Source organism: Heptranchias perlo, chromosome 2 (assembly GCF_035084215.1).
Source record: "Heptranchias perlo isolate sHepPer1 chromosome 2, sHepPer1.hap1, whole genome shotgun sequence".
Taxonomy (NCBI): Eukaryota; Metazoa; Chordata; class Chondrichthyes; order Hexanchiformes; family Hexanchidae; genus Heptranchias; species Heptranchias perlo.
The window spans coordinates 41456002-41467118 of record NC_090326.1 but is presented as its reverse complement, the minus strand read 5'-3'; the positions used below and the strand labels follow the sequence as shown (position 1 = coordinate 41467118).

General features: G+C 39.0%; 1 protein-coding gene across 1 annotated transcript; it reads left to right on the top strand.

Moving 5' to 3' along the window:
• The first annotated feature begins 385 nt into the window (after nucleotides 1-385).
• nrn1a (neuritin 1a) lies at nucleotides 386-7151 on the top strand. The gene is made up of 3 exons (XM_067997606.1): nucleotides 386-546; nucleotides 3658-3802; nucleotides 5950-7151. Exons 1-3 carry the CDS (start codon nucleotides 492-494, stop codon nucleotides 6173-6175), a joined length of 426 nt encoding a protein of 141 aa, XP_067853707.1. The 5' UTR covers nucleotides 386-491; the 3' UTR covers nucleotides 6176-7151.
• Nucleotides 7152-11117: the final 3966 nt, after the last annotated feature.

Below are 11117 nucleotides of genomic sequence, written 5' to 3'. Positions count from 1 at the left end.
TCGCCCATTAATTAAAGCTTCAGTATTACTTAGAATGAATCTCTCCCCCCTTTACATTTCCCCAATTGGCTCCGATGATCTTCAGTCCATTGAGTTTCAGGTTCACTGTCAAGGGGTCAAATCTTGTCGTTTCCCCCCGTGGGAGTTTAAACGAGTTGCAGAGGGCGGGGTGGGGAAGGTTTATATCTCCACATTAGCGCATAGATCTGAATAAAACCGAGCCTCTGATGACTATAAATGGCGCGTCTTCTTTCCCTACCCCAGTAGGATTCAGTAAATGTAATCCATACGTCAGGACTGTGCGTGGCCTGCGAGGCTAAGCATTACCCTCCCCCCTCACACAGACGGGAGTGAACCATTCCACTCCACTTCTACTGTGCTATTACTTCAGCACTAACTTGTTGGCAATGTGCGATGTCCGGCCTTTCCCCACATTTTCACAGATAACCATTTGAAAGCTTTCAGTCTCCAATGGTTCTACTAAATGTAGGATGGGACTTACGTTGAACGGAGTGTACTTTGCACTTATTCTTGCTGTACAGCTCGGTGAGTAAAACAAAATAACAATTGATTCATTCATTTTTATGCACCAGGTGCAACCTACAATGTATCCACAAAGTGTGTAGCGATGGAATTTATTGTGCATGCTATTTATTTCATGTTTCGCATGAAACCACGTTTCATGTAAAATGGGGATATCGGAGATGTGCTGTTGACGCAGCAGTCAGGTTAGTCTCAAGCCACTTTACTTATCGGTGGTACAAGATCTGCTTTCTGATACAGAGAACAGGGAAACCTGCGCTCGTTTATTCGTCGCTTTTTGTTTTACTTTCTGAAAGGCGATTCTGTTAGTAATAATGCGACGGTGTCATCGTATTTCCGTTCCGATAACAAGAGAAAAAATCAGACGTGGGTCGAAATTGAAATCTGCTTTGCAGTTTTTTTTCTCTCTTGCGATGTTACACGACAGGCGGGTGCAAATGTAACGACAAGAATCTGTCAACGTCTTGGGAGAAGGGATGTTGAAAGAGTAATACTCGAGTTTTGAACCCTCAGAGGAATAAGAGCAAAGCATTGCCAAGGGACTGGAACCCAGATCCCGGCTGCTGACTTTCAGTCACATTTAACCTGCACCAACCCTCTGCTCCTAGCAATACCACCCACAACTAGAGAGACCTGAATCCACATCCACATCGTTACATTTATAACGTCTTTTAGAGGATATTTATTAACGGTTATTTTGAGATTTGCGTGTACAGTGTTATGTCAAAAATATATCCATCGATTGTTATCACGTCCCCAAAATAGCAGGGATTCAAAAATAATCATTGATTCATTTTTTTTAACACTTGGCTTACTGTCACCCAAATATATACTAAATATTAAAACGCGAATAGATTCATTTATTGCTATTTTCATAATGATTTAAATTGCAAGAAATTGTAGCCTATGAGCACATCAAAAATTCATTAATGATACTATGATGGGAAACTAAATGAAGGAATGACCCTTTTTCAACAACCCAAGAATCGGCTCCAGAACGATACAAAATGATATCCATGATTTAGGAAAGAACTTCACATCGAGAGAAAATTATACCGCTTGCACCAGTTATAATCGGAGCAGGGTAGAATAATAACTGTGTTTTAAACTAAAATGTGATGAATATTAAGTGCGATTTTCATTTGTTTGAGAAGAAAGGAATTAACGTCAAATTTAAAGGTTGAGAATTTGAGAGACGGAATCATTTTTTTAAGTAAACAGTCTGCGAGTGCTGGGAGCATGTAAGAAATATCCTCCCTTTGTTAATATCATTGTGCTAAAAACGCATCGTCTCTGTCATATCACTATAATTGGGGTCCAGCGGCATGTTTGACTTTTCCCCACAATAGCACTCTCATTCTGTGTATTTTGTTTAGTCCAGGTAATGGGTCTAGTGCATCTTTTATAGGGAAAGGTGGTTGATAATTACCTCATCGTTTTAATTCACTTTAATAAGCACTGTATTAATATTTTGTCCATTAAAACACAATGTTAAAAGGTATTTCTAATGCATTAAGCATTGATATAACCAGCCTCGGGTGTACTTTGAATTGCAGATGGGATCCCGTTACAAATGTATTTATTGTAACATTCCAGCGAATTTAAAAGGGAGGGTATTTCGTTTGTTTTTGTTAATATTGCTTATTGCCTACATTTATTTACGTTTTCCATTGGACAATTTGCTTGCATAATTTGCTGGATGACACAAATTAAATATAAAGAGTGTATGTAGAGTCAAAATCCTTAAATACTTACCTCTAGTCTTTAAAATCTACAAGTTAATTAAAAATCACCGTAGAAATCGGTGATGCGCGCTGAACCTTTTACTAAGACACATTTTCAAAATGTCATATTCATTTATATATGTTGTTGAGCGTAGAGAGTAAGGGGGAAAGGGTACACATCATATTTACATATAAAAAGCACATTATATTTTTGGGGACAGATTGATTGCAGCTACTTGGAGTATGTTCCTGAATCTGCGTCTCTAAGCGGGTTACATCCACAAGCTAAGCTGTCACTAGCTGAATATTAGCCAAGATATTGTAGCACCATATGGTGCTGGTTTTACTGTGTTAGGCTCCCTCTTGTCAGTATGGCGCTCTTGGTCAGGATCCATAGAGTGATCAATTAGGCCAACACATTCTAATTCCCCAGCATTAGGGCAAGATTGATAGGGATAAGTAACATGTACACGGTTCCGCTAGCAAACTCCAGCCACTCACCCATAAATCTAATTGAATTTTAGAATAAAATCAATTGAGTGCGATCTGACCAACCAAGCAAAAAGGGGCAAACAAGCAGAAGTGGTCAGTCGCGGTTGTTTAAACAAAAACAATGTACAGGATTCCGAGAATTACATGCACATAATTCAAAGATTTCAAGTAAACCTCGGCAACGTGGGAAAGTTGTGAAAATTCAGTCATCGTCAGGCATTAAAACACTTGGTCCAGTCGCCGTCTTTTCAGATCAGATCTGTAGGTTTATTTGTGGGGTGGCGTTAAACAGGAGCCACAGGCAGGCAACTTACAATTTAACAGTAAGGCAGCCACAAACATTTACCAAAAACAAGATGCGCGCAGACTGCCGGTTTAATCGCTTAATCCTTCAAATTAAAGTTACCAATAATAAACGTTAGAAAAATAATTTTACCTGAAAGTAAAATCCAGAAGGCTGCAGGTTTGTACAGGTCACAAATGGGAAGGAGAAGCGGGTCACATTAATGTGCATTGCAAGAATACCGAAGGTTTTCAACTACAGAGAGTTTAAAATTCATCTTTAAATACACCGGGAATGTTACTTTTTCCAAAACTAATAGAGTAGCTTCCATCAATGTCTAACCCAGTACAGAGGAAGAGAACATAGCAGGTTGTTGGTAAAAGTACACCAGGGTTTAAAAAAAGGACATCGCAGATTAAAACCATCGGATGCAACACCTAAAATGAAGACAACAATGTATGCTGACTGTCGGCTAGTTTTTAACCCCCATCCGTGCCTTTTGCATTCTTAGAATACTATATTTATCATTGGTCATTATTTTTTTATAATGTTATATAGGATTATAATATTCTGCTTTATTTTATGATCACTGTTTTAATTCTCGTTCCTTTGCAGCATATCTATTCCATACTGTGCGGGCGGCTGGGAAGTGCGATGCAGTGTTTAAAGGTTTCTCGGATTGTTTGCTGAAGCTGGGAGACAACGTGGCGAACTATCAGCAAGACATGGACGATAAGCAGAATGTTAAAACCATCTGCTCGTAAGTATGGAGCCATGACACCAATATTCTCACACTCCCACACGGACACTGGCACTCATACGGGAATAATACGTGTGCACTCGCGCTCATTCACTGTCTGGCTCAATCACACTTACACGGCTCTCCTACACGGTCTCTTACACTCACTTGATCACCCCACACATTATCACGCACCCACACACTCCCGCCCCCTCCCAGCAAAAACCTCTTCATACTCTGTGCTACGCACATGTTGGTGCTAAGTGTTTTCAACATCTGCACACGCAAGTATACACATTTATACATAGGCAAGGGAACTAATACCAACTTATACTTGTGCTTACAACAGAGTACATTCTAGTTTGTACATTTATAAACATATAGATACATTTGCGCATATTACCTATATATATATATAAATCGACGCCTATAATCCATATTATACAATTCACGCCACCGAGCCGTGGGTTTTAAAGCGTAATACGAAGTATATGGCTATACACATATAGATTTAGATTCTATATACAGGAGCACAGCTATATTTACGTGCACCCTGCTTGTGTGCAGAAATGTACCACCGTGAATGTCTTTTTACAGGGAATACAGAGCTATTATTTTCCGTTGTATTTTATACTGATTCTACGCTTGCATGTAAATCACACGTATGCAAATATGCTTATGTACATATAATGTACGAAAGAGAGGCAGCAGTGAGTACTTATAGGCTGGCTACACGTTATCATATGACAGAGGGAACGTAAAGGTGAATGCAGAACTATGTAAATTTTATTTGAAAAGTACTGTCTTATCTATTTAGCGTTTTACCAAATTGTAATTGCCTTCTTTGTCATTGATAAATATGTTACGATTGTGTTTTATAACGGTGACCAGAATGGATATTAAATTAACTTTCACTAAGAACCTTTTTTGGTAGTAAGTGCAATCCTCCTTTGCCCCTTTTTAAATACCCTGTACTATACTGTATTGTGATAATAGAGCAAATGTCTACGTTACGAACGATTCTGATACACTAGATCCAGATACAAATAGGGAAACTAACACAACGTTATCGATTAATTATAAAGCATTGGAAATATTTGCGGAAATGAGCTGCAGGGCTGAAATATTTTCCATATGACAGCATACGAAAACTGCTTCAAACCTTCCTTGTGTGCGTTCCCTCCAAACAAGACTCCATGCCCGTATAGAACAGCTAGAATATATTTATTGCAAAACGCCAAGAATCCAGCAGAACTGTACTTGCTGCATTTGCTGTGTGATAAGTATTTAACTGTGTAATATTGTATTCAAATTTAGATTTTTTTTTCATTATTCAGTATTTTGATCCCCGCTTGCTTCCTGCAGCTGTTTTATGCATCTTCTGTAAGACAGAGAGAGGGAGAGCAGGGGGAGATCAGAAATGATTCAGTTTTCCTCTGGGACATACAATTACAGCAGAAATACGACGGAAAAGAACACAATCACCAGTCCTGGCATCTCAATATCTCATTAGTTATTACAGATGTATAAAACATGGGCTGCTGTTGCCATTTTTAAAGTGTTCATAAAATAAGGCCTGCCATTGCAAACGCTTTAAATAATCCGAAAGCGATTGTCATTTACGTTGTATATTGTTTTAAGTATCAACTTCGCTTTAAATCTATACAAACGAAGAACCAATCAGGATAAAAATTATGTAGACGGATCTATTAATCAACAATGTATATAATATTTAATGGAGTTTATATATACATGTGTGCTACCCGATTTCCCAAAGGTAGACAATTTTCTACTTAAACAGCCTTAAAGCATGCAGCCACATCCAGTCCAATAGAGAACGGCGCCCTAGGTGTAGCACAATAAAAAGTCATGGATTTGTTCAAGAAAATGCACATTTGAGAAAATTTATGCAATGCAATAACAATTCCTCACGCAGTGACAAATGTAATTCATGTCACTTTAGTAACGATTAAAAGGCGACTTGATCATCAAACGAGTTGAAGGCGGGGGGGGGGGGGCAAGAAGAATATCGGAGCAAAATTGTTGAGTGATTGCGTGAGCCAAATATTGCTACTTGAACTGTGTGGGTGCTCATTTTATTGATTTGTCGCAATATACTTCCGTTTTATGCATTTTGCTTTATTTTTGCATTAATTCCCCCACTGTAGATACTGGAACGATTTTCACGCATGCGCCACCACTGCCCTCGCAGACTGTCAAGATGGAGCAACCGATGTTTGGGAAAAACTCAAAGCAGATTCCAAAAATCTGGAATTCGAAGGCAGTTTGTTTGATCTGTGTGAAAGGAATAACTCTGCAAATGCAATAATTCCCCAGTGTTTCACCTTCGTCGTTTTAACATTGTCCGCCTTACTGACCTGGATTATACTCTAGGAAAATACACAAAAGCATTTTAAAAAAAACACACACACCGTGTGGATTTTGCAACCATTTCAGAATTACTGGACCTTTTGATTCATCAGTGACCCAGAAGACATTTGCTAGGATTGGAAATAGCTTTGATTTTTTTTTTGATTTTACACAAAGGCGGTTTCGTGTTATTTGCCAAATGTTACCGAGCAGCGATCGGCGGCAAACATCTAAAGACTGCGCCTAAACTCACAGAAACCATCTCAACAAGATGCAAACCAGAACCCCAGTTCGGTTCAAACTCAGGAACGGCCTCGGGCCATACGCTAAACATTGTGGGTCCTTCGGAGGAAGAGAGAGAGAGATGAGAGAGAAAGAGAAAGAGAAACGCAAAAAGCTGTCCACTCTTTTGTGTGATTCCTGGTGAATAATTTAACACCTTCGTTCTGTTCTTACTGCCACCACCCAGTGCGTATTCAAGTCTAGAGCTTTTACCATTTCACAACTCTCATCGTCGTGGCAAGAAAACTATGGTGATCACCCTCCAAAAACAAAACCCGAAGATGGTCGCGGTGTAAAACCCTCCCTCTTCGGAGAATCGCTGATTTGTTTCGTATCGTAAAGATATATTGTCATCCTCACGAGCTTTTTTATTTAGTTATTTTAAATATATATATATATTATATATGCTGACTTATTTTTGGATGTCGCGTAGCAGAATAGATCACAAAGGGTCTTAAATGTATCTCAAAACGAAACGGTATGAGAACCAATCATTATTTTAGAAATTAACAAAAATTACTCTCAACGCAAACCGGCAAAAAAAATAAATATAGCTACATATCCAGAAATAAAAAATATATAAGTTTTTGTGTTTGAAATGACAGTGTCGCTTGTTGTTTGAGCGAAAATTAGACGGCAACAATATAAAATGGTATAACATGTTAATAACCTGCTAGAATATGGTTATAAAGCTGCTGTTGTACGATTTGTATTAAAATTATGACTTAAATATCTAAATCCCAGGCTCTGATTGTCATGCTTCTAGGATCAGACGGATTGTTTCATAATTAATAAGACAGGATGTTCAAATGGCACCCAGGCTACAATCGATCCGAAATAGAAGTCGTTCTAAGGTTTCCCATTTTTAGCGCACTGGTGTCTTTAGTTTAACGAAGAGAGAGGGGAGAAAGGGAACATTAGTGGAAAAAGAATAGCGCCAGAGCATCTAATAGAGAAAACAGTTTAGATCTAATATATAGCGAGAAAGGTCAATAGATGATTTATTAGACACGTCCTCACTCAACTGGAGCCAGTGGTTCGGCACTTCAGATGAATTCATTCAAAGCTCTCGTAGGCGTTTTGAAAGGCTACCAAATTTGATGCCGTGCCACTAATGGAATATTTCTCCGGAACATGTCGTTGAAAATTTAATGTGTAAGCAACGCGAAATTTCCACCAGTTCATAAATCATAAGCAGTAGGTGGTAACCCGATTTGCATGTCCCCGAAGTACTGGCACTGGATTACCTCAGCAACAACTGAGGCCTCGCCTTCAAATAGACGCGAGGTCAGGTTTAGATCTCTTTCTACAGTCTGCGCGTCTTGATCATAAATACACGTATAGTATTTGGTCAACCTTTGATTTTCCTACTTTTTACAAAACATTTAAAGGGACGGGGAGGGGATTATGCGTCGTCTTTATTTCATTTTCAGAAGCACTTAGTGGAATGTAGATAAATAATTATAATTGTGGACTGAATCAAAGCCGCGCTCAGATCTAGAGCAAAAAATATAATAGCTCTTAACATGAATCACATATAATTCCTCTTACAAGGAATCCTATCAGAACTAGTCGGTGTATATAAAATAAAACCACGGTGAGACGGCCCAAGTTATTTTGCAATAAATCATCACGTCGTTTGCTTCAATTTGTGAATAACTTGGATTAATATTACATTTTGATCAAGATACAGGACACTCTAAATCCACTTTTTAAAGCAAAAATTGAGACTCTTTGATTTAATTGAATCCACGAATGCGGGATTGTTTGATTCGGATGTGATATAACGTGAATTTTAAGATGATACGAAATTAGATTATCCGTCTCTAATCTAGAATAAAGTGACTCCTTAACTAGATGTGTATTATCTGCTGACTGTCCCTGGAGGTTCCTCCTTTTATAATGGATGAAAGCAGAATGCAGCGAGGGCTGGTCTCATTGACTATGGCGTGATACAGTAAATAGGCCCGCTTGAAATTGTTACTGAGTCCAAGAGGGGTACATACGGAGTAGCTCGTCAATTTTAACACGAATGTTGATTTTTATAAAGGGGAACTGACACAAAAGGTGCAGTTAAAATACAAAACGAATTTAGATGGCGGCCTGCATTAAATCCAGTGGAATCAATTTCCCCATTTAGCTTTAACCACGACAGTAAACGAATGTGATTAAATCTGGTTGAAATTTTAACTCATAATATTTGAAGCAGGGCTAAAAATTCTATCAAACGACACTGTTAAGAACTCTAATTTGAAGTGTCTAAAATATATATCAGGAATATTAGGTAGAACAGTACCCCACTATCCTGCAAAACATCACAAAATCTCTAAGAATAATTTAATGTAAATGTAAGGTCAACGTGACAATAAAAATAAATAAATGCATTTAACGGTTGAGCATGTTACTGATGTAGGATCTATATAAATGACAAGGTGAAACAATCTGTGTAAAGAGATACGGTTCTTGGCAGGACTGCGCGGGGTACTGAGGCGCTGTGAGGTCTGCGATCGAGCAAAGTTAGTAGTGTTGAGAATCCCATTGAGTTTGATATTTTGACTTTGCGAATTGTCTTTGTTTCTTCCAGCTCCTTATTCCCGTGAGTCGCATGCGCTGCATCTCGGCAGCTTCCTCCCTCCTTCCCTTGCCGCACCCGACTCCAGAGGAAGCCGGTATGAATGAAGTTGCTGCGGAAGGCGTGGAGGATAGGGAGTGCGGCAGGCGTCTGGGGCACGCCAGTCAGTTAAGAGAGAAGGGAAGGGCTCCGCCCCTGCGCCAGTTCATTCACACCGCGTGGCTGCTGTCAGAGTCTGGTTCGGGCTGTAAGAGGGGGGGGGAAAAAAACTCGCCCCTGAAGGAAGATAAGCTATTTTTAAAAAAAAATCCGAAACAATCGGCTCGCGCATGTATTTTTCCTGTTTTCATTGTATATCCCATAATATCGCGCACACGACGTTTATTTTTTATTTCACTTTAATGCAGTAGGAAGGATATTTACTCCTAATTTGTGTGATTTTAGTACAAGTGTAACGGTGAAGCCGACTGATCAGTAGTTGCATGTTGTCAACCAATGTGAAGTTAGTAAGGATAAATCACGCACTTAGCAACCTTTTTATGCATCTCACTTTAAATTGGGTAAACGTTTGTGATTATGTGGGTACATTGGAGATTTCAGTGCAATATATGTGTGCAGTGTTTGAGTTGTTTTCGTACTTTAGAAAAGATGAAGGAGTATTTCTGGAAAGCCGAAAGGGTATTTTGTTGCTTGCTGTTACAGTGTGTCGTGTGCAGGGCGGGCACGTGTATTTATGGAGAGAAGGGAGTGATTTAATAATGAATGTTGCATGGTTAGTTCTGCAGAAGACAAGGCAGCAGGCAGCGTTACCTAGGCGACGACCGCGGGAGGAGCCTGATGGACAGCTTCAGGTGCGCGCACTTGAGCAGAAACTGACAAGGCAAGGGTCAGAGAGATGCAAAGCCACAAAAAAAACCACGAGATAAATAAATAATCGCTGCTAAAGGAGTGAATTGCTCTTAGTTTTTAATCCAACAAAATACGTTAACTTTTGCAGAATCTTCACCCGCAAAAATGCTAGCAGTGCACCGTGCACTAAAATCTCTCTCTTGCAGCTGATTTTGTGATCCGTGCACTGAGGTGAACTATTTATAGAGTTGTCCTGCTGTGTGGTGGAGGAGCAGCCACGCGCCGAACGTGACTGGTTGTGACTTGGGTTGGATGGGAGGGGAGGGGAGCTGCTGTGTGAGATCACAGCTAAAACAGCTACACGTGTGAAAATGTGTTATTTCTTCAGTTTCTATTCATTTATAACAGAGACATGCAGAGTCAGCTGGCATTCAATTAACGTCCTGCCAGTCTGGTGGCAGCAGAACAGGATCTTATAGTTTAAGGCAATTCACATTTTAATCTTAACATATTCAGATTATGACGTATCACATCAAATACATATTTTCAGGTATTCATGAAGATGGAGTAAATGGTAAGTTTTGTTATTAATCAAAAGCAGCAAGATACATATTAAGGAACAGGTCGACATTGATTCAGTATAATACACCTGATTACAGTCACACATTCTGCACACCGAAATGTATTAACATTATTAATACTAGCCGTTTTATTTTGATCATGAAATATATTAATACGTTGCAGTATTACAAATCAAAGAAGTACGTTTGTACGATTGACTTGCAGAAAAAAGCGATCTTCCGACTTGAAAAATAACGCAATTTATCGAAGTAAAAGTATGCAAATTGCCTGAAAATCTATAACAAGTTGTATATTTTCTGCAGGAGAGCGTTAGATCATTCCCCCAAATGTTGTGCACTTTCAGCTGTCTTAACCAAACACTTACGAAATTAACCTCGACATGTCTTTTAAAGAGTTTAAAACCATCTTTGTTATAGTTTTGCATATTTAGAACATCAAGTTTAATGCATGAACGCAGACAAACACCAGAGCGACATTGCAAGTTGTGCATCGTGAGTTCTATCCCGTGCAAGCTACTGCTAATGTTAAATCTCTTGATACCTTTACATATAGAGCAGAGCTCTGGCAAGTTCTGTTAGATAACTAGAACAATGAAACGAATGCAGTGTATATCTCGTATAATTATACACTTTTTTGTTTTTAAGTGTTTAGATTGTTTTAACAGCCTCATATACACGTCAG

Excerpts from the sequence above, each read along its gene's own strand:
- nrn1a (XM_067997606.1), top strand. The coding sequence starts at position 492 with ATGGGACTTACGTTGAACGGAGTGTACTTTGCACTTATTCTTGCTGTA. Across the intron at positions 547-3,657 it reads TATTCTTGCTGTACAGCTCG|CATATCTATTCCATACTGTG; the intron begins GTGAGTAAAACA and ends GTTCCTTTGCAG. Across the intron at positions 3,803-5,949 it reads AATGTTAAAACCATCTGCTC|ATACTGGAACGATTTTCACG; the intron begins GTAAGTATGGAG and ends CCCCCACTGTAG.